This window comes from Spermophilus citellus (genome assembly GCF_964194105.1).
Source record: "Spermophilus citellus genome assembly, chromosome: 11".
Lineage (NCBI taxonomy): Eukaryota > Metazoa > Chordata > Mammalia > Rodentia > Sciuridae > Spermophilus > Spermophilus citellus.
In genome coordinates, this window is record NC_138192.1 from 22,138,393 (window position 1) to 22,163,289 (window position 24,897).

Consider the following 24,897-nt stretch of genomic DNA (forward strand, 5'->3'; position numbering starts at 1 on the left):
TAGATCACAGTGGAATCTACTAATTCCATAGAATAATTTACAGAATTCAACCACTAGCTAATGAAATGAGAAAAGTTCAATGGACAATACAAACTTGGAATTATACAAAGATTAAGAATGAAAGCCCACATAAATATTTCAAAGTTACAAATCAACCTGATGAATTATTCGATAAAATGTGTTCTATCCACTTTCTCTGAAAAATACACTTTAATATTAACAAACTTTAAAAACATAGGTAGGGATGAATGTGTGGTCTAGTGGTAGAGTCTACATATGCCTAGCATGCATGAGGCCCTGGGTTACATCCTCAGCACCACAAACATTAAATAAATAAATAAATAAATAGTATGTATATGACTAAAAGTTGTAAAATACCAAAGATTAATGACTTTACCAATTATTGTATGTCTCCGGCTGTTCTGTGAATGCTCCAGAAATGTCTAATGAGTGATACGATAAAAATAGAAATAATTCTCAAGTTATTATATACATTTCATTACATCTATTTTCTTGCCTTCATTTTAGCAAAATTGCTATTAGTGTTATTAAAATCAAGAATTTTAATACTGTGTGTATTCTATTGATCATAGTGAAAACAGAATAAAATTTCTGCATAAAATTTGAACATATTTTATCAAAATTCAAAGGTAGTATAATTTAAATTATAAATTAAAGTAAAAACTTATAAACAGGTAATTTACTTGTAAATTTATAAAGTAAAATTTAAATTATAAGACTAAATACTAAAATTTTCTATGAAAATTAAAAGACAAATTACTAATATTTGCATATGAAAATTTAAATCAGGGTTATTTAAATACGGTTGATTTTCACTTGTAATTCAATCTAAATTAAATCTTAAATAGGTTTAAAATAAGGTTATCCTTCCAGAAGCAGTAGCACATGCCTGCAATCTTAGCAACTCAGGAGGCTGAGGCAGGAGGATCAGAAGTTCAAAGCCAGCCTCAGCAACATAACAAGGCCCTAAGCAAGTTCATGAGACCCTGCCTCAAAATTAAAGACAAAATTAACAGGACTGAGTGTGGTTCAGAGGTTAAGCAGTTAAGCGCTCCTGGGTTCAATCCCTGGTATCAAATATATATGTATACATATGTACACATACATTCATCTATGTGTGTGTGTGTGTGTGTGTGTGTGTGTGTATTTCAAGGTTATCCTTAATTACAGTAATCAATGCCTAGTCTCGTCTAGTTGTTAATATAAATAATCAGTATTACCTAATATGACATTTTTAATATTGAAAAATACTCTTTAATTGTCATGTGCAACTGTTGGGGAACCAGGAGAACCTCTGAAACACAAATTGCATCAAAAAAGAGAAGGAAGAACATGGCACTTAGCACTCTGGAGAAACCACACTTCATTACACAGGAATCTACTGCATCTGTGCAATGTGAGAGGAGGAATTTGATGAGTTAATGTTATTTTTCCTCTTACCTAAGCACTTCTGCCACCCAAATCTTCCCTGTCCTCCACAGCCATGTCTGACGCTACCATTTGCAGTGGCACAAACCAAAAGCCTTCATGGCACTCAGACTTTCTGTTTCATGGACAGACCAGAGATGTTGGGAAGTATTTCACTGGGACCTCTCCTGTTGCTGACTGCAATCAGGAAAGGGGATGTTTAGAGTATGGGTCATGAACCTGTCTGAAAGGCCAAGACTCTGTGTCCTCTTACTGAATGTAGAGTGCAGGGTCCTCTAAAGTACAACTCAAAGGCTGGGGCCCTTACACCCAGACATAAGAATCCAACTGCAGGATCCTATGTCACTCAGGCAGGGAGTGAGTTTGTGATGGGATCTAAAGTCTACAATTGTCTCCCTGGGTTCATTGGAATCACCATGTGCTTCTCTAAGAGGGTGATCAGTTACCACTCTGGATGCAATTTTAGTATCTCAAGATTCACATATTCCTATTTCTTAGAGCCAACTGCTTCACCTGCTTTCCAACTGAACAATCACATCACTTGTTCCAACAGGGAAGGAAAAAGTGGCTGGGTGGGACTGACTGAGAAGGTAATTTGGTCTGTGGTATGAGATTTCTAAGGGATTTTCAAAGGCAATTGTGACTCGACAGGCTTTTTGCTTCTATGCCGAATTTAAAGCCTGGTTTCTAAATAAGAGATGAGCGAGTAGAAATAATGGGAATTGAAGCAAAATAGTCTCAAACAGCAGGTAAATTCAAGTCCTGAGTCAGAGCACATGGGAAGATGTTCCTAAAGTCTCCTTCCAGAGCCAAGGCTTGGCAAGCCTGAATCTTCAATCTCAAGGGCACAGAAAATTTCTTTCCAGAGGGTAATTGATACCCTCCCATCAGTCCAAGTCACATCTAATCTTAAATTAGTTTAAACAATGTGCTTTCCTCCCAATGCCTAGCATAATAGCTGAATTGAAGAAATGGAGGCTTGGACTCAATGTCATTATTTCAGCACATTAGTTGCTCCATTCATTAGTGCCCTTGTAGAGCCACTCCAATGCACAATGACAGCAAATTTCACTGCATTGCTTTGTCAAGGACAGCTGTCTCCCTGACTTGAAGGCCAGTCACTGTCTTAGTCTTCCAGGTATTCTCAGCTTCTTCCATGGTAGGTGTTCAGTATATATTTGTTATCTGAAAAAAAAAGGCATGCATGCATGGGAAGAACGTCTGCTTTGGAAGATGAATCCAGTTTCGAAAACCAAAAGTTTATGAACTCACATTTGGAATGCAACATCTTTGTAAACAGAGAACTATCTGTCCTGACCACAGTACTTCACAAGGCTTTGCCTCCTAGTGGCTGGTATACATTTCTCATTTCCTGTTCTGGAAGCTGAAATCTAACAGACACTCTAAGATTATTTGCAGAAAGAATGAAGAAATAAGGAATAGATAGAGTCATTTCAGCTCATATAGGCTTTATCTGGGGGCAGGGCTAGAGCAAAGAAGCCAAGAGCCACCAGCCCCTTCCACAGCTGTGGCACCATAAATTCTGAAGGAGCAACAGCCCAATAAAACAGGTGAAGTGCCACTGTGCTCTTCCTTCTTCCACCAGCGGATGTCTGTGCTATACATAAGGATGACATCACCAAGCCCCAGGCTTTAAATAGTCATTTCTGTTGTTAGGCCCTTATCCACAAAGACAAACAGCAGAGAAGAATGTGTCCTTCAGGAGGACGGAAGGAGAACAGGCCAGAGGGAATGTCAGTCTGAAACACTTATTCCCCTAGTGCTTCTCAAAGACACAGGGCACATGTGTCTCTCATGTCCCTCCTGGTGCCAGATGCAGCTGAGCCACTTCAGCCTCTTTTTTTTTTTTTTTTTTTTTTGAGAGAGAGTGAGAGAGGAGAGAGAGAGAGAGAGAGAATTTTTAATATTTATTTTTTAGTTCTCGGCGGACTTTGTTGGTATGTGGTGCTGAGGATCCAACCCGGGCCGCATGCATGCCAGGCGAGCGCGCTACCGCTTGAGCCACATCCCCAGCCCCACTTCAGCCTCTTTTGAGTTTCTTTTTAGTGATGGTGCTTCTGTTAATATCCAAACTCAGTGATTGAGAAAGTTTCAAACCAGCATACCCTCTAAAGGAGTCTGGCAGTCTCACCGTGAATGCCTTCCTTCATCAGTGACCCTGATGGCATTGGTGGTTCTGTTGGGTTAACAAGTGGATCTCATTCCCATTTCCACCAGCCCATCAATCCAAGTTGGCATTTATTTTTCCGCTCCTGGAACTCAATTTCATGTCAAGGGTACTTCCAGTTGCTCTTCCCTTTTTTTTTTTTTTTTCTATCAACCATGTCAATTTCTAAGAAGCTATCCTTGTGGGTCACAGCCCTGGGAAGGGAGAAAGGGAGATTGGAAGCCAGCAATACAGCTCCAGAGCATGACTTCTCCATTCACCATCTTTTTGCCCTACTCTGGTGGGAAATCACAGCTCAGACCACTGTGGGCCAAGTCAAAGAGGGGTGTTCCTCAAAACTTTCTGCCACAACAAAGTTCACTGAAATGAACCACTGAAAGAAAACTGTCACTGGCCCTTAGTTTAACGTTTCTTCCAGGGGTGGTAACAGCAAGAAAGGACACAATCCTATGGAGAAGACTGGGGTTTATGCCTGTGATAAGGACAGGGGGACTCTCAGATGTTTCTCCAGAAATCTGCCTGAGGGTCAGGGAGTTGCCTGCTATCCACAAACATTTGTGGCAGGTGTCCAGGAGTCACAAAATGACCGAGTAGGATGGGAATGGGTCAGTGCCATGTTTTGGTTGGCACCACAAACTGACCACACATCTTCAGCTCAACTCCTTTGTAGACCAATGTGTGGAGCAGTCTGGTACAGCCCTGCAGGAAGGTGGGACCCTCATGGATTAACCAGAGACAGCAGGAGCTGCTGAGTGGCATTCAAATTCTTTACAAAATAAGCAAGGAGCACAGGGCCAAGAAAACAAAGCTTTTCATGGTCACCACTAACTAGCCCCTAAGCCTCCATGTTGTGAAACCTGGTTGGTGACTCAAAAAAAAAAAAAAAAAGGGTAGACACTCCGTTTTCCATCAGATTTTTTAAAAAAATCACTTCTCTCTTCAGAGTCCTCTAAACCTGTATTGGAATGGAGCCATTCAGGAATGAGCCCCTGCAGAATGATTTGAAGCAAATTCAAGTATTTCTCTCACAACTATTCTTGTCCTGGAAGGCATTCAGTTGTGATGTTCCTCAAACTTTCTGTTCTCCGTGTGAGTGGTAGCTTTTTGCTATATGGAAAAAGATAAGAACAATCTCAACCCTATCCAAAGACACTTAATTTTCTTGTAACTAAAGTCTCACCATTGTCAAGAGGAGCCTTGTCTGAGCCACCTGCACAGGACGGGTCTGTATTTTCAATAGAGCTGTTACAATAATCTATCTTTCACAACCAGTTGCCCAGAGCCTCTTGGTATATGGCCTCAGTGATGTCTGAAAGGCTATTTCTACCCCCCCCAAAAAAAAACCCCTTTATTTTGAGCATCACATTAGCCTGTCATCAAGATACTGTTACTACAAATAAATAAATAAATAAAAAGTAGCCAATCACCTTTTTTTTTTCTTGATTTTTAAAATAACTGAGGGTCTTGGCTACATTGTGATTTTTTCCAGGTTTATATGCTTATTTGGATCAAATTTCACATTGCATGTTTATTACAAATGGCCAGGTGGAGCATGATGAGAAATCATGTTTGCTATTTGGCCTCCTGAGTTATTTGTTTTGGAGAAATGGAGAGCTGCACCATGAGGGGATAGTCTGATGAATGTTATTATAAATGGCATCAGGGCCACAGCCTAGCATTTTGGCATTTGGCACTAATCATTGATGTGACACATTTCAAAAGAATTAAACATATTAGTGCTCCGTGCTACATGTTAATGTGCTACCAGAGTCGAGGGGAGGATTCCTGACAGCCACATAGAGAAGGAAATAAACAGTCCTGTGCTTCTTTCATTCTCTCCAGTGTGCAGGCTCTGTATGCCCTTAGGGTATGACAGAAGGCGGGGAGAATGACAGAAGGATGATCCAGAACGAAGCAAGGCTGTCCACCTGAAACAAAGGGGTGCTTTGGGACATATGGCTCTGGCATCTGGGCTTCACCTCTAAAATATTTTCTTTAAAGGGCCAGATAGAAAATACCTTAGGCTTCCTGGGACCACATAGCCACAGTCTACAGATTCCTCTTTTTCTTTTCCCTACAACAGTTTAAGAATGTACAAACCATTTTTCCAATACACTGCAGATATCGAGTATAGAAATAGGTCTTGCCCATGTGTACCTTGCTGCTCCTGACCTAGGGGCATTAGGTGGTAGTCTGCCATTGACCCCAGACCTCCTGAGCACGTAAAGCCCATGATTCAGCTCAGAATCCTCCTGTCTGAGTCAGAGCTGTGACCTGGTGACACAAGCATGGTTCATACATGAGTGGCTGGACATTGAATATTGGTCTCCACCCCGGAGTGCAACCACAGTCCTTCTGGAAAGGAACTGAAAATGTCCTTCCAGATTAAGTTCAATCTTAATTCCTCCAGGAAGTCCTCTATGACAGCTGGATCACACCCAGCCCTTCCCAGAACGCCCACTCACTGCTGCTCATATTCCTTAGCATGCCAGACCTTGGGTACATAGTAATACTGTTATCGACAGCATGACCTCTAACTACTAACCTCCTCGTAACACTGTAAGGCTCACCCAACACTTTCTCCAGCATTGTCTCTACAGGCTCTAAGAGGTATTTATTAACCACCTTGTGAAAACTGCTTGAACTTTTATATTGCAACACAATATACACATGTACATGTGCAGCAAACACAGGTGTCAATATTCACCCATGGTCACAAATAGAAAACAAACAGGACTTGAACGGGGGCCATCTAGTTCCAAAATCAATGCTCCTTATAACACTCTCCTACTCCCAGTTCTTTCACATGTCTGCCTGCCTTCCCTAGTCTTTGGCAATTTCCTTGCCATCAAAGGTCACACTTTGGGCTTCTCTATAGGCCTCCCTGACAGAGCTTAATAAACAGGGTCCTATTCACAGTGACTGCTCACTAAATACCTGTGCTGACCTGAGGTGCCAGCCTAGGAATGTAGACTAATAGACCCTCAAATGCTACTAAGTGCAAAGTAGAAGAGAGGGGAGAGGCAGCTGCTGTCTCCCCACAACAGGGTTGCCCCAGAGGGTGGAACTTGCAAGCAGAATCCGCCCACTCTTCTGGTCACCTCCCATACCCTCCCCAACCACACCTCCCTTTGTCTCTCTTCTCAAGTTTGTCCCAGGATCAGCCAAGGAAGAATACGTTAAAGTGCAAATTTTTTCAAACTCTGGGCCAAGACTGACATTTTTTTACTAATAAAATGAATAGGGCAGAAAATATCAGAATGCATTTCACATTCTAAGGTAAGCATGGGTGAATATTGTTCAATGACACCTGTGTTTGCTGCACATGTATATGTGTATATTGTGTTGCAATATAAAAGTTCAAGCAGTTCTCACAAGGTGGTTAATAAATACCTCAAGCTCTGCAAACAGCCTGCCTGGTTCAAATATACCTCTAACTCTTAATTGCTGGGCTATTTTAGGCAGATTTCTTAAACTCTCTGTGCTTCAATTTGCTTTTCTCTAAAATGCCATAAATAATGGCACTCAACTCATAGAATTTTAGATCCACATAACAAGTACTAAAAAGAAATGTTAGGTACCTTAATTAATGCTCACATTCATCCACATACTACCACTGCAAGATGAAGAGATGCTTCTGTTATCCCTATTTGACTGATGGAAACCGAGGCAGAGAGCCATGTACCAGGCACAACAGCCAAACCAGCATGAGAGTTTCCAGTCCCTTCTCTACCCACCAGACAGCAATGTTCCACATCTCTGAATTTTCTTTCAGCCCAAGAGCTCTTTACTAAGCTGAACATAATTACAAATATTACCTGCTACCCACATTCCGCAGCTATGTGTGATAAGGATTGATGGGATACTGTCTACAAAGTGCTCAGAGCACCTCACAGACAAGTGCAATATAAATCCAGAATGTCATTTTAACATTCTCATTATTATCATTAAAATTGGAAAAATGGGGAGAATATGATTTCAGCGCCTCGAGTTTTAATGGGCATCAGTAATGTGGGTTCTGGGAACAATTGGTTACCGCAATGCCTACATCTCAGATGAACTTGCGTGACATAAGTAATGTCTAAGCCATCTACTGTTTATTTCATGATGAAAGTCATCTTTCCCTCCCCGGGGCAGAGTTGCTCTTTTTTTTTTTTGGGGGGGGGGGGACAAAGCTTGGCTTGATGACAGTCTTCCAAAAATTTATTTTGATTTATCGATTGCCATGGCCAATAATGCCTTGGCCTTACAGGTATGTGCAGAAAACATCAACACGATCATTTATCAAAAGCTCCCACCCAGAAGGGCTGCCAGGGCCTGGAGCTGCTCTTGCTCTTCCAGGAACTTCTCACAGGATAAAGGTCAGGGGCAAACAATCTAGAGGCAGAGGGACCTCAAGGATCCTCTAGGCCTACACTTTTCCATTAGAGATGAGCACATGGCTAGGGCCATCTGAATGTGGTCCAGAGGCTCCCTCCTCAAAGCCATCATGAATCACCTTTCCTGGGCTGTCACTTGTACTTTCCAAAAAGAAACGTCAAACTTTTTTACATTGCATCAGGGAATCACATAATAGAATTAAATGAAAATACCCATGCGTCTTTACAGCTCAACAGAGATTTCACAGACTTTCTTCTCTAGGCCATGCTTAGGGCTAGAACCCAGACCCCCTTTGGGGGTTATTTGTAAGAGGACTTCTAAGGCAAACCTTTCAGGTTCACCACCTCCATGCTTCAAGAAGGAAACAGGCTCTGATGTGCTCAAGGTGGTAAAGTCAGTGGCCCAGCAAAGACTAGAACCAAGTTTTCTTAAGCCCTCAACCAGAATTCTTTCTCTAATAACAAGGTCACTACAGAAAACTAGCACTTACTGGGGATCTTCTACAGGAAACCTCCGTATACTTCCCATTGAATGTCAAACCAACCTTTGCTGTATCTAACAGAAGATCTGAACTGAAAAGGAATTTTTAGAAAATTGGTAGAAAGGGGATTGGAACATATGTTCATTTTGTACTGTTCCACAGTGTCTCTGTGTAGGTCAGGAGACTGTGCTCATATATCACATTAAGTTTATACTTTCTGGTATTCCTTTGACACCTGTAGCAGTCTGAAAAAATATTCCTTCAGCGTATCAGGCCTTAAAACCTAAACTGTAAATGTTACCTTATGAGGAGGAAAGTTATATTTTTTGCAGAACTGATTAAGATAAAGATCTTAAGGTAAAGAGATGACCTTGGATTATCAGAGTGGGCCCTAAATTGCATCAGATGCACTCATAGAAGAGGAAAACAGAGGGAAATTTTACACACACAAACACAGGATGTTATGGTATGAATGGTTGTGTCTCTCCCCAACCCCCAAATTCATATGCTGGAAACCTAGTACATAATGTGAAGGTACTTGATGTGGCCCTTGAAGGTAAATATTCCATGAAGCTGGAGCCCTTACATGCATCCATTTTCTGCTGCTATAACAAAGTACCTGAAGTTGGATAATTACAAAGAAAAGAGGTTTACTTAACTCACAGTTTTGGAGGCTTAAAGTCCAAGGTTGGGTAGTCCCATCTGTTTGGCTACTGGTGAGCACCCACTTGACTATATCACAGGATGAAAGATGGCATCAAGGTGGAAGAATATGCTAGAGGGAGAGATCCCATGGGCAAGACAGAAGCCAGAATGCCAGAAGAGGTCAGTCTTGCTCTTTTTATAACATCCCACTCTACAGAAAGTAATTTAAGAAACCAGCATTAATCCCTTTGGAGGTCAATGCTCCAAATACCTTATTTTCTCCGCCATGCCCCTCCTTTTAAGAGGTCCACCACTTCTCATGTCACCACACTGGGGACCAAGCTTCTGGTACATGAATCTTTGGGGAACATACTCAAACCATATCCAAGCCCTCAAGAATGGGATTAATACTTTTATAAAAGAGGCCTCAGAGAACTGTCTATCTCTTCTACCACGAAGGAACACAGCAAGAAGTCAGCAGTCAGCAACATGGAAGCATCCCCTCGCCAAACACCAAACCTACCAGCGCCTTGATCTTAGATGTCCCAGCCACCAGAATTGTGAGAGATAAATTCTTGTTGTTTACAAGCAGCCTCTTATAAAGGTAGGTGCAAAAACTTTTCACTAGGACAGAGGAGATGACATGAGTAGAGCAAGGAAAGATTCAAAGATGTGTAGAGTGGTACAACCACAAGCCAAGGAATGACAGCTGCCACTGGAAATTGGAAATGTCAAAGAATGGATTCTTTCCTAGAGCTGCCAGAGGTTTTTAGACCCGCTATCCTCTTCATTTGGGCCCACATAACTGATTTCTGACTTCTGATTTCCAGAACTGTGAGAGGATAAATTTCTGTTTTAAATCATCAAGTGTGGGATGATTTGTTATAGCAGCTACAAGAAACCAATACCCCACCCTGCCATCACTCACACCACTTAAGATGCAGCACTTACATACTGAGGCCCTGTCCACTGAATGTGAAACCCACACATGCGGTACTCTCTCTGATATCTGAAGGCATGTAGCACACACCAGGTGAGGCTTTCCTGGAGAATGGCGACTCCCATTTAGGAAACTCCACCAAAGGAAGTGACCATCATGAGGTGAGCAGCTTGCTCACCTCTGGACTTGCAAGGAGAGAAAATAGTTACTACCACAGTGGTTGAATCGAGTTGATATAGAAAGCAAAGATCAGCACCCCAATGTGAAAATAAAACATTTTCCAAAGAAAACTTTTCACAAATTACTAGTTTTTCTTTCTTGAATAACTTTTTGTACATCTAGAAGGCAATCAATGCATCTCATGTTTCCTATTTTCTATGGTACATATCCTTGATATTAAAGGTGGGATTTTATACCTGAACAAGGAATCTCGGCTTAAGGCCAATGCCTCATTGAGACAGAATTGGAAAGTCCCCAAGAGAAAAAGCTGCTATCCAGAAGCAGAGGGAACATCTGACCCTGAGGCATAGCTAGAGAGCTTTGTTTTCCAGGTCAAGGTTCAAAGTCAGTCTGATTTTGTGTTGATGAAAAAATACAATCTGATACCCAATCAGTGACCTAACAGAATGACTCAGGGTCCCAGGCAGGAGACACACCCAGTGGATTTAACATTAACCAGCTCCTGGCGGCAGCATTTTGGAGGCAGGAGTCCCTGGGGCTTGTCCCTCTCTGTCCCCTTGCTCACACACTGAGATGATCTGACTCCTGGGAAATGTTACCCAGGATTCAGCAAGGATGAAGGAAAAGTACAGAGAAATAACCACTATTAAATTGAATCAAGTTTGACCTAAAGCTGCCTCCATACATCTTTTATTATTTGCCTAAAGTTGCTTCATACACAATGAACTGTAACCCAACAATGTGTAAACAGACTGTAACTGACCCTAGTACCAAGAAGCTAAGTCTCAGCCAATCTCAGCAGCTGAGCTTTAGTCAGCCACAGGCAGTCAACCAATCAAGCTAGCTCTGTGCCCTCATTTCCGCTTTCTGCCCTATTTCCAGATCATACTGCAAGAAGTACATTCTGAACCATTTTTGGTCCATCTCACTGCCCAATTCTAGAATTGCAAATGAAGCCAACTTAAAATCTTCACAAGATTTGTTGTAAATCTTCTCTTTTAACACTACACAGAGAAGAGAGTCTGGAAAATCTGCAGAGAGCAAAGAAGAGACTCAAGAATGATGAGACTCCTCATCACAGACCAAGTGGGACAAGGCCCCTGCAGGGGGTGTCTGTTATTTGTGGTTCTTGGCTCTGTAACTGGCTCTTCTAGGTATAGCCTCATTCTCCTTCGGGACCACGCCTCTCAGAGCATGCAGTATTGAGGGCATGTCCACTACTGCCCTAATCTCAGCATCACTGGGATGGATGAGCAACCCCAGCCAGTCCAAGAAGTGCTCATCCATGGCAATTTGAACCTAAATGGAGTGACCTCAAAGATGGAAAAATGCAAGAAGATGATACCTTCTTGATGGTGCAGCCCAAGCCAGCTGTCTACAAATGCCTGCTGCCTAGATCCTTGAACAATCTGGTTCTTTAGATTTTCCTTGAATAGTACCAACGCCCAGGGCCCTATGGCCCAAGGATTTGATGTAAATGGGATGGAGGGAGGCACTGTTCAACACTCCACAGCAACTGGACTATGTAGCAAGTCTACCACCTTTCATGATCCTTCACAGTCATGCCTGCCCACTTCCGGTCACCACAACCCAAGGCCATTCCACACGAAACCCCTCACATTGCCTCTGCCTTCCTGCAACACACACCATGGTTGCATCAGTCTGTTTGCACTGCATTCAGGAGTGCCACTGCTCTTCTTGGAAGCCTTATGTGGGTCCCTATTTCCTCCAACAGGGAGTCTCTTCTTTAGCCTAGCTGTCGACTTCCTGTATATTTGACCCAATAGACTTTCTAAACTAAATCCACCACTCACTGCTCCCTTCCAGGTCCCTGCCAAGGATCTACTGCCTGTTTTCTGGACATACAGAGTTCTTAGTGCAAACAACAAAGCCCATTCCAGTTTCTACTAGAAATGAAGCCATTATTTATTTTATATAATCCCTAGGAGAGCCAGAGAATCTGATATACAGCCAGGGATCTTATCAGTTTATCCCACCAAAATATACCAGTGCAATGTTACTGCCAACATCTGGCCTAGGTTTCCACCCTTAGTTCTCCTCTCTTTGCTCTCTGTCAGTGCTGTTTGTCACACATTGGTCCTATCCCCAAGGAGACTCCATGAAGCTCCTTCTCATCATTCTCTTCCAAATGACTCTCTCATGTTGCAAAGGTGACTGGCCCAGCCAAGGTCACACACTGTCTGCAAAGAAGGCTGGGAGAGCAAGTTTCTGACCATCATCTTGGGGAAGCAGAACTCAAAAAGAGGGAATTCTCCAAACCTAGGAAGTACAAAATAGGTGATAGGTAGCTGAAAAGCCAGACAAATGTCCACCAGACTTGGCATCATGCTTTCTTCTCTTCCACCCTGATTATATATAACAAGTACCACCCGGCACATGACCTCCTTTAAGGGGCCATCTTTCTGCTCGGGGAAAGAACATGGACCTTGGAACATGTCAGATCCCAATTCAAATCCCCATGGTCAATGACTTTAGGCAACTCTACAAAGTGAGGATAATGATACCCTCCGGAGAGTGATGTTAGGAAGAATGGACGTGAAACACAGAGGCTGACCCTTCGACTGGCCCCCATGCTCTGGCTTACTGTGGCCCAGCATCAGATAGCAGGAGGAAAAACAAGAAGCACTTCGAATGAAGGGCTAAATGCCTCATTTCCTGGGCACCTCATACCTTGCAAATTTTGATAAAACACAAGGAAGAGGAAATCCCCACCCTCATCACAACTGTTACTGAGATGAAAATTCTCACCACCTTGCAAATGGGGCCTTGGAGCAGGATTTAAATTTGTATTTAAAAATAAAGCAATGGAAAGTTTCTTGTACGGCATGGTAGGGCAAATTCCCACCTGTTGCAACTCCACAGAAAACACTTATCAGCTCGAGTGATTTTAGTCCTTCCCACTTCATCCTCTTCTAGTCTTTTTCAGGTGAAAAATCCCCTCCAAGTATTGCAGAGCAAGGCTTCTCCCCCTTCAACACTACGGCCCAGAGTTCCCAGGGATCTGCTCAGAATGCAGATTCTGATTCAAATTTATAAGTTCCCAGGTGATGCTGCCAGTCCATGGGCTACATTGTGAATAGATCAAGCTGTAGGCAACACCTCTAGAGTGAAGTCTAAGTAACCACTCTATTAAAAATCTGGAGCCAAGAACTAGCTTGCTTCACAGTCACCATCCTCTACTCTTCCTTCAGTGAAAATGTTAAGCTTCTAGTAGGCTCCACCTCGATACTTGTATGCCCCAGTGGAGAAATATCAAAACTCCTTGAAAGGGGAAAATAGCTTCTTGATCTCTTCAGTCCAAAGGGTAATGTGCACATGCTAAGTTTTATGAATATTTGGTAAATGAGCCTTCAGATGCAATATAAAGATCTGCTTAAGTGATTAGAATATGGTAAAGTCAATCTAGGCAGGATTCCTGGAAGAAGTGGGCTTGCAAGAAATTCAACAAAGCTCGAGAAAGAGAGGAGCTGGCTTCTGCATAGATTTCCTTCATTCTCTGGACAGTAATGTTCAATCACCAAGGTGACCCATTCACCACCTCGGTCAAGACAAACTAGAACTTGAAAAGCAATAACACATCAGCCTTCTTTTAAATATAGAAAATATGCTGCTGTCATTTCAACATGATATTTAATTTTTTCAGAATGGCAGCACATACAAAGCAGACCCACAAATCTCCCCGAAAATAGTGTTTCTACTGAATACATCATGTCTTCCAAAGAATTATATTAGATAAAGCCAAATGTGATATATAAAGCCAAATGACTTCTGTTCAAACACCATGTGTGGAGAGTCTTATTTCTAAGGTACAGTGGATGTTTTTCCCCACTTCATTAGAGAAAGGAGATGGCTTATCTCTCCAAGTGCAATGAGCCTCATCATTCCCTACTGGGCCCGACTCCCATTTCTGCACATCTTTGGTTTCGTAGCCAGTTAGACATTTAACAAGTACAATAACAACTGAATGCTTCGGTCTTTCCTCTTGATCTCTGTCTGTCAGATCCAGGTAACACCACCCTCTCCGACAATATAGCCACCCTTGAGATGTGTAAAACAGTGGGATGAAGATGTCTCAACAGCCCTCTGCCTGCCAGAGTGGATCCTACACACAGTTATTGCAAACAGGGAATTTTGTCAAGTTTTTAAGTTGGCAGGAGCCTTAAAGTTAGAAAATGGTAAAGTTTGTTAGTCCAAGACATCGCTCTTATTCCAACCAGCTTTCAGCTCTGGGGTTGGCTTTCTCTCCTCACTGCTTTTTCCGTTGGAAGCTAAAGGAAGAAAGATATAGTCTTGTGGTGAGGGGGACTTCTGGAAGCAGCAAAGCTATCCACACAACAATGCACTTACAGAGCATTTATTCAGCACCTACTAAGTGCCAGACTATGAAGAGGAAGAACAGCCAAAGGAGTGATAATTACGAGAACATTCCAATATCATTTTTTTTTTTTAGTTTGATGAATAACATACCCAGGAATCCAAAAAATGCAGCTGGTGGGACTCATATCTGCAAATATGGAATTCATGAAATATGAGTTTAAAAGTCCTGTGAGTGGTCCATGGTGTCCTGGACTGTGGTAAACTTCTAGATCACCAAGTACTGAGCAGGTGATCTGTAGATGGTTGGTGAACTTGAATCTGGCCCAAACAGACAGTTCTTAGGTGGTAAGACTCTTTAAAGAGAAGCTTCTAGAGATTGGATCTGTCATAAAAGACCTAAGTAAGGCAAGACATGTGTTCACTTGGAAGCCCATAAACAGGGTTCAGTGACTTTTTATTTTCTACTGCTACATAGCATATCATCATGAACTTAGCAGCTTAAAACTTATTAATTAGGGCACAGCATGTCTGGGATCCCTGCTCAAGGTCTCAAGGAGCAGGCCTGACTGAGGTATTGAGGCCCCAAGGGAAAAAAACCACCTTTGAGTTCACCCCAGTTCTTATTCTCTTGCAGATTCTCGCCTCCTAAAGGTAATCTGCACCCACTGCCATCTTCAGAGCTAGAGCAATAAGAAATTTCTTCCTTATGAAATGCCTCTCAAGCTTTGACCCTCAGAGGATCAGGTGACCTGGTTAAACCCACACAGGAAATCTCCCTATTTTAAGGTCAACGGATTCAGGACTCTAATTACTTCTGCAAAATCCATTCACTGTAACACCCAGATTAGGGTTTGATTAAATAACTGGGAGAAGGTATGTGTATCCAGGGTCAGGCATCTTGGGAACCATCTCAGAATTCTACCTGTTACAGGGAAATAGAGGAGAGGTCGGGAGAGCTGACATCACCTCCTGAGCACCATTGTTGAGGGGTCTCCTTCCCTTCCAGGAGCAGTAGCCACTGTCATGGAATGTCAAGCCACCTATGAGGAAGCATAATGAGTAGCCAAGGTCTCTGATCTTAGGAGGATCCAGGTATAGTCAGGGGATACAATTCCCCTGAGGAATATTTCACATGGCTCATCATGTGCAGGAAGATCATTATAGGCTGAAGTTGTTCCAGAAGCAACAAGGAAGAAGTAGGGGTTTGACACTGTCATTGAAGAATGGACAGTCCATTGCACAACAGAGAATCACTTAGTCCTACTGTATCCTACTTGTGCTCCTTGGAGATACCTGCTAACCAGAGCCCACGCTACGCTGGGGCAGTATGAGCTTGTGTGCTGGGAAACACAGTCACTAGCCACGGAGGGCTGTGGCAGCAGCAAGACTTGGGAAAACTAAAAGCCAGCAAACTGGACTAATGGCAAGAAGGACTCACTGATACCAGCTGCTTTACCAAGACTGTGTCGCAATGAAGGGTTGTCACCCTTTTTATTCCAGGAATACTCTCAGCCCTATATTTTTTCCCCAAGTTGCAATAAACAAATACTATCACCCAGGGAAAGAACTATAGTACAGGTTCAGTGGTGCTTTCTTTACTGTTTAAAAACGTTCCACAGCTTCCAAGGCTAAATTTCAAACTCCTTAGCTATGGTCTCCTAGCTGACTGAGACTGAACTGACTGATCTAGCCAACCATGCTGGGCTCCTGGCACATTAAAAGGAGACCTATGGAGTTTATGATCCCTTTTCACCCTTCACAAAATCTGGCTTTTAAGATAACTGCCCAGGTAAAGAGGTCAAGAAACCCACACTCTGTTCAAAAAACTGGATCCAGGATACCTCTATAGCAGGCAGTACCTGTGTTTTCCTCCTGAGCAGTAAGCCTCAGGGCTCAGCCTGAAGAGAGATGGCTACAAGCAAATTTGCACTTTCAAGGAGAAATAAAAACACACCGGTCTAAAATTTTCAAAATGCTACCCCCACTATATCCTCTCTCCATTACCCTGAGGTACTCACCCCCTCATTAGCAAGTGGTAAAATGCCCGTTAAAATATAATGTCTAGACTTGTATTATTGCACAAGCATCTTTTTAAACAGAATTTAACAAGGACTATTAAACACCACCCTAACCTTCATTTCATGGCTACTCCTGTCAGATACACATGATGAAAGCTTATATTAAGGAGTCGATCAGCACAGACAGTTCATTTACTCAGGGGAGAGAAAATCTTAAGTGTTGTGCATGGTGGCCTGACTTTTTGAGGCCTCATAGGAATCAGATCCCTTTCAAAGAGAGCTTCTTCGGGCTCAGACTAACCAGAACATTTTTTAAGGAATGATACACTTCCATAGGAATGCATGTCCAAGGGAAAACAGAACTTTGCTTTCCAAATCTAAGTGAGACTTGCTCACTTATTTATTCAATCGACAAACATTTATTGGTCATCTGCTATGTGCCAGGCGCTATGCCAGGAAGGAGGCACAATGTTGAGCAAAATTAGAGATAATTCCTGCCCTCAAGGAAGGAGAAGGAAAACAGATGTCAGTCAAATTATTACACAACTAGATGTAAAATTACAACTGTTCCAAGGGAATTGTAATGAAATCAAAGAATGAACCAAATTTCCCATAGGAGATCTTGGAGGATGAGAAAGAGATTAAACTTGGTAAAGTGGTTGGGGTTGGGGACAGGCAGAGAGCATGGAGTGTGACAGAAAAACATTTCAGGCAGAGAAAAAGAACAGGTACCATTTTTCAAAGAAAATGATGGGGACCAATGGGGTCAGAGTAATTTAGGGGTATTGTAGGCTCAAAGTCCAGGGAACAGGTCATGGTGTCCAGATGAACAGGCATGCTAATGAATGGGGTCTGAGGTTCCAATATTCTCTTCCTCAGAAACTGCATCTCTCCAACAGAGAACTGAAATCTTTGAGACAGCCTAATTATACAAATAAAGCCCCATTAATAAATTCATATGTCAAAGCCTTAAAAGCCCTTGTGACTATAATTGGAGATGGGGTCTGTAGGAGGTAATTAGGGTTAAATGAGGTCCTAACCCGACAGATTGGTGTACCTCTAAGGAAAGGGAGAGACACCCTGAGTGTGCATGCACAGAGGAAAAATCATGTGAGTAACAGGGCCACAGGCAAACCCGAGAGAGGCTCAGGAGAGCCAACCTCGCCCAGCTCCTTGATCCCAGATTTCCAGCCTCCAGAACTGTGAGGAAATAAATGCCTGTGGCTTAGGCTCCCCAGTTTGTGTTCTGTTGTTATGGCAACCAGAGAGAACTAATACAAGGGGGAGACAGGCCACCAGCAAGGAGAGGCTTTCGTTGAGCGTTTTCTGGTCTGTGTTTGACCTGAGAGCCACTGATTGGCTTTAACTTGTTGGGGTGACAAATTGGTCACCAATGAGGTCCAGTGGCTGGGGTGTGAAGAACAGCCCTGACAAGGGCAAGAGTAGATGCAGGTTCTTCCAGGGATGGCAGACCAAGTCAAGAACCCTCCCTAGACATGGGGCTATCCAGAAACAAAGTAGAAAGGGTGCAAGCTCTTTGAAAGTGCTTGTCAAGAAAAGTGCCCACCATCAAAGGTGGCTCAGGGAGGCTTGTCAGTAGGCTCCACTGACAGCAGTGATGATGGCCAGTCTGCTCTCCAGTGCTCAGTGAGCATCCGAGGAACAGAAGGGAAAGTCCATTGGTCAGGGAGGTGAGAGAAGGAAAAGGAAATGAAAGTTAATAGGGTCATTCAAGTGGCAAATCAGGGGACCTTATTCAGCAGCTCAGGACAAAGCTTCTGGACTCCCTTCAATACTCTGCCCATGTGCTGTCTCAACTTACAAATTGTTTTTATTTCAAGCAGTTTTTAGCATTTATCAGCTGAATGTTTTCTCAGCTAGGGCCTCTGCTGCCTGGATGTACTTTGGCAGTTCCCATGAGGCATTCAACTAGGACAGATGAACAGGCTTGCTAATGAATGGGTTCTGGGATTCCAATATTCCCTTCTTCAGGAACTATATGCATCTCTCCAACAGCGAAATGAAATCTTTGAGACAGCCTGATGATCCAAATAAGCAGCATTATTATATTTGTCTGCCAGGCTGATCACAGGACATTTGCAATTTATGACAGATATCCCAAATAGAAAAATAAACATGAAATATCATTTATTACAGGCGCATCTAGATCAAGAAGGGGAAAAAAGAATGCAGACAATAATATGAATATTTGAGGCAAAAATTTTTCCTGATATATTCAAACATTTGAATCAAACACTATCTTGCACTAAAAAGTTACTAATTTAATTTTTGCGATAGTTCCCTGAGAGATTGGGTTGATATATCTTTTTACACCACTGAAAAAGCCTTTGGGAGGAAAATTAGTGGTGAAAACAAGATTGTAAGACCACTATTTAAGCTAGCCAAGAAAACAGCCATTAAAAAATTATCATGGATTGCAGAATCACATGGGTTACACACCCACATTTTTACATAATGCCATATTAGTAACTGTTGTATTCTGCCACCTTTCCTATCCTCTACTATCCCCCCTCCCCTCCCCTTTGGGGTAAAAATGGGAGTTCATAACCCACTTGAATCTAATGTATGAAATATGATATGTCAAGAGCTTTGTAATGTTTTGAACAACCAATAAAAAAAAGAAACTAAAAAATTAAAAAATTAAAAAAATTAAAATTCTCATGGCACTTTAGAAGCATTTGAAGGCAATGATTCTCATATAATCCTTGATATACACTGGATAGAACACAGGGATTGATTCCTTAGCTAATTATATTTTTCCGTTAAGGGTACTGAATTTCATAAAGTCAATGAAGAGGGAGCTGAAAAGACACATGAATCAACTGCCAAGTCACTGACAAATGAGGGCCTATCTGAATCAGACCAGGTAATTTTGGAACAATAGAAAATTGACAAGGACGATCCCAGGACAGGCGCTTCAGTGAAGATGATTTAAATAGCAAAAATTAAGAGAAGCCCTGGGAGAAAGCATTCTTTATCATCTTTCTGAGAAAATCGAACACAAAGGCTATCATATAGTTGCATCAGAAAAAAATCACGCCCTTCAAAAAGCCACACTTGATTCGTTCTGAATAGTTATAAGAATTAACCTACACTTGTAATTATGACCTATATTTATAATATACAAGGTGAGTTTCTTCTCATAATTTTCACTTTCAAATCCCAATCAACTCTGTTTTCACATGAGGTTTTGAAGCCAATTTTAAGGGAACTAACTTTAAGGATTTTTTTCAGGTCCCCAGATGAAGAGGGTAACAGTCAGGGTTCTCTCTTCTGTCTTCCCTCTTCTCTCTTTCTCTCTCTCTCATCCCTTTCTCATCCCCTCCTTTGGTTTGGCTTCTAAACTGGGGTCTGAAAACTCAGAGGTTGTGACTCTGATGTCCTCCTTCCTGTTTGCAGGAATATCTAAACATACATCAATCTTATTTTTAGAGTAGTCCATGAAAGCAGCAACTCTCACCTTTTTTCCAGAGAAGCACATAAGACGACCATCTTTTAAGATATTCTCCCATGAGCAGCCCAAGTTGGAGTGCAATCTCGACCACTAGATGTAATTTCTTCCCTTTCCCTCTGACTCTGAAGACCAAATCAGAATGTAAAAAAAGTGCAATTACTGTGGAGTCTTCAGTCTTTCAGAACGTTCCTCTAATTTTCTAACTTCATGATTATCTGTAAAAAATCTTTTCTTCATGACGTCTATTAAAAGCCAGTCACTGCCCTGTATGAGGTCACTTCATGCTCTTGAAGTTACAAATTAAAACTGTATCTTCAACCACTCTGTTGTTTGACTTTGAGTGGGTGACGTTTGACAGGAACTCATGTGTCCAAGGACCTGGGTGCCATATGTATTTGAGAATCATTTCAAGGGAAAGTTCAGAAGAATAAGAAGGAAAAATTCTAGGAAAGCCTTCCTTGAAAGGAAACCTCATTTTGCACCTGCTCAACATCCAAGGGCAAAGAGCCCTATGCACTGGTTCCTTTTCCTCAGAAGAGGCAGAAAGGCAGACCAGCAACTTCTGTTCTGACACTGGACAAGTATCACATGGCCACGTTAGCAGTGACCTTGCAAGGGGAGATAAGCCTGGTGCTGATTTCTCACTGAGCTAACAAGAGACAAGAAGAGAACTCACGTTTCCAAGAATGTGCACTTTTGAATCATTATTTTTTCTTCTGCAAATTGCTTGAGACTTCACATGCATCCGAACACTTTTTCCCTCTCCCAGAGTTCGCCATTTGTTTTCATTATTTATCAGTCCAGCATCTCAACTGAACTGAGGCACAATGGCAAAAGATGCAGAAAGGATAATTGATGTTTTCTACATGGACTTCCTCATCCTGGGTAGATTTATGAATTTCATTTCCATTATGCAGAAGTTAGGATTTTTAACCATGAGGGAGGAAGAAGACCCTTAATTGTTTTTTTATTGCCTCAAGAGCTCCAAAGACATCTTGTGCTATGTCGTCATTTACATTTCACACTGAATTCAAAATATGTTTGAAATGAGCAAATATTAGTTTTGATTTGACCCATCTGTTAAATGAAATACTAAAAAGACAGCTAAATCACTATATTAAACTCAGCGATTTGTAAACAATTTGTATGTTCATTTGTTCTGGGTTAAAAATGCCCCAAAGCACAAGTTTTATGAAACCCACAGAGTAAATTGCATTGTATTAATCTGATGGAAGCAGGCCATGATTTCTCCCTCTTCACTCCATTAATTTATTTCCTAACTTGAGTTAATTAGTGAAGGTCCCTATTTTTAAAAGCTCTTTGAAATTCATTGGGGGAAGGGGACATTTTCAAGAACTGCTTTGAAAACCTACTGCTGAGGAAATGGGCTAAATACAAAAGATAAAATTCCCCCAAGATATTATCACCCAAGGAGCACCTGACTGCCCTTCAACAATCTTGATGCTGGCCACACAGAGGGTGATTAATATACAGTTGTCATGAGAGAGAGGGAAAGAGGTAGAAAAGTCAAGAAGAAGAGCACCCTGAGATCAAACTCTTTCCTGGCCATTACTAACCGGAGGGGATGATCCCCACGAACCTATCCATCTCCAGATGAAAGTCTGTGACTAGCCAGTGGAGACTGACTTTAACTTGGAACACCCACTGAGGAAAGAACTCACTGACATCTATTCAAAGAAACAAAAATTAATAAATAAATAAAGATTGGCCAAATAGAGAACAAAGGTAAATCAATTACCGCCCCCCCCCTTTGGTCAAAGTAGCCAGGATTCCTAAGTTAGACTGGGAGGGGGGGAAAAAAAGAAAATTCATTCACATTAATGTATAAATTATAGCCAACAGCTTAAGATATGCCTAAGAGGATACGGAGAAACAGAGGACTGGCCTTTTAACAAATGTTCCAGTTTTAAGCAAGTGTGATGTCCATTCCTTCATGTTCTGGACAGCAGCCAGTGAACAACAAAGATGGAGAAGGGTTGAGTGTCCCTCCCACATCCCCACAGGATCTTACCTGCCAGGACTCCCTACTCCAACTTCCGGTGAGGCTGTTCAGAGGAAGAGCCACTCCACCATGCTACCCTAGGTGGCACCTTTTTTGTTGAAGCCTTAGTTCATTTTCCCTCTGCCAAGTGCCTGTGAAAGTCATGGCCAGACACTCATTTTCCTGCCCCAAGATGTATAAGGAGTAGAATTTGGGTGCTGTACAAGAAGATTTTGATCTGTCTTCTGTAAGCCACAAATTCCTCCTCTATAAAATAGAAACATAAATCACCCAGCACAGCCCCTGAGGCAGAGTTGGCATCCAAAACCTGCAGGCCTCCCTCCTCTCATTTTGCACACTTAGATTAAAATCAAATCAGCCTTTCACCGATACACCAGAAGCCAGGAGCTGGGCTGACACAAAACCTACCTGCCGTCCAATATTCTGCCCTAACCCCTGATCCTGGAACCAGTCACTCAAGTTTCCCACACCAAAACAAACAGCACCATGATTTATCCCCTCGCCTGCCACCACATTGCAAAGTGGAAGAAACATTTGCAGTATCAACTCCCTCTTGACTCACACATACACACAAAGCTGTTTTTCTTGTTTTTGCTTTAAAAAAATTTTTTTAAACCCTTTACTCGCACTCTTCACATGTCCTGGGTTAAAAACCCAGTCTCCCAAGTTTAGCAATGAAGTCCCTTTTCTGAAGACTTTAGGGCCTCACAGACCGCGGGCTCCTTTGAAATACCCCCATTAAACCCAGAGAAGCCCTCAGTATTTTAAATCCTGTTATCACTACAAAGTTGGGGAAACAAACAGCTTTCTCTGCATGGGAATTGGGTACTTTGGGAAATCAAGTCCCAGGAATCTGCAAAGCTGCAATTTCTAAATCAGACAAGAGGCCATGCAGTCTTGCTCTGTTTCTTGGCTCTGGTAAGAAATGATGCACTGCCTCAGAAACCCAGGCTCCTGGGCAGGGCATGTCTGAGAACTCCAGTTGTTTTTTGTTTTTGTTGTTGTTTGTTTTGGTTAAAAGAAAAAAAAAAGTAGAATATCACTCCAGGAGGAATAAAATAGCAGCCTGGTTTCTCCAGAGGAGAAGAGTGGGAACAAAATCTAATCGCCTAAGAAAGGCTCTTCAGGATAGAGACAGATAGATAAAGGGCTCCCTTGATCTCTGCAGAACTTGGCCTTTGCAAAGGACTTTCACCTCTGTGTTACCTAATTTATCCTTCTTATTTCCCAGTAGTTTTATGTCTATTTTACCCAAGATATTCTGTGACTTGCTCAATGTCACAGAAATTGTGTCCCAGACCTTCTAACCCCAGTTTAGTGTTCTTTTCATCATAACCCACCACAAATTCCCAAAACATAGAGAAGAATCATCCAAAGACACAGATCAATATCAATGCCCTAATTCTGCTATGACTTCAGCCTCAATGAACTTAAATTTAGACTTTTAGGGCAAGACTTCTCAACAAGAGGACCATAGGAAATGGTTCAGGTGAAGGTGGGGTGCTGCTCCCAGATCGCCCTCCACAGTGACTCACTCAGGAAGATGATAGTCTGCCTCCTGGCAGTCCGGCTCTCCTCACTCTCTGACTTTCTCATCTGCAGCTGTTGCCCGGTCTCAGCCAGCATGCCCTGCTTGCTCCTCTGGAGCACCTGCATCATGTTCCAGCACATGAAGGCCACGGAGACCAGGACCAAGAGATAGACGATGAAGGCACCAAAGATGCTGGACTGGAACACAGTCCAGCGGCTGGAGAGGCTGGTACAGATGGACATGTTGGAGGACTCAGGGTGCTCGTGGTGGCGGGTTCGAGAACGGTTGCAATTGAGACCCCCCCGGTGACTGGGCACATTCACCAGAGGGTACTCAACACCCATGGCAAAAAGCAAGGGCAACGCTACCAGGGCAGAGGTGACCCAGACAAAGGCAATCAGCAGTTTCACCTGGCAGGGCCCAGAAACAGCCTTATACCTGAAGGGATGACAGATGGCAACATAGCGCTCAAAGCTGAGCGTCAGCACATGTAGCAGCGTGGCATAGCTGCAAGTCTCAAAGAGGAAAGTGTGGAGCTTACAGGACAAGGAGTAGCTGGGTGTGGTCAGGGGGTTCCAGATGATGCTGTAAAACTCCATGGGCATGCCAATGAGGAAGACCAAGATGTCTGAGCAAGCCAAACTCACCATGTGGTCTGTCACCTCCTTCTGCAAGTAGCCCTTCTTCTGCAGTACCTGGGTAACCCGAATGGTGACGCTATTCCCCAGGATTCCTACCACAAAGATGATCAGGTACACCAGGAAGAGGGTGATTTTGATCCAGGTGGCCACCTCAAAAGCTGGAACATGGCTGTGATCAATGACCGTGGAGCAGTCACTGCTGGAGCTCCTGGATGAAGCCATTAAGAAGAGAGTCACGCTGCCAGATTCAAAAACTTCTCCAACTTTCTTTTCTTCTCCCAGCAGAGCCCAGAGTTCTTTGGCGGCAACTCCCAAGTGGACGCAGGACTTTCTCTCAATTGAGTTCACTTGACCAAAAACATAACTCGGTATTTCGGCGCTTTCATGAAAGCTTCCTGGAGCAGACCCACCTAGGAGAGGCTGGTGGAGCCTGGGGGTGGGGTTTTGAGATGAGTGTGCCTGAGTGAGGGGGAGGAGACAGACACCCGCAGCCCCTGGCGCTCCCGCCCTGCCCCTCTTTGCAGGGGGCACTCACTTTGCTGCAGCCCTCCTGTCCCACTCCAGCTTCCTGGCATTCGCCCTGACCCGCCCTCCAAGAGCACCCTTTC

General features: G+C 42.7%; 1 protein-coding gene across 1 annotated transcript in view; it reads right to left on the reverse strand.

Annotated features, from left to right (window-relative positions):
• The window catches only part of GPR39 (G protein-coupled receptor 39), a 206,453-nt gene extending 181,772 nt beyond the window's left edge, over window positions 1–24,681 (reverse strand). Inside the window, exon 1 of the mRNA XM_081262173.1 lies at window positions 23,653–24,681. Within this exon, the coding sequence (XP_081118299.1) occupies window positions 23,653–24,511 (859 nt within the window). The 5' untranslated portion in view covers window positions 24,512–24,681. The remainder of the gene's footprint in view (window positions 1–23,652) is intronic.
• Window positions 24,682–24,897: the final 216 nt, after the last annotated feature.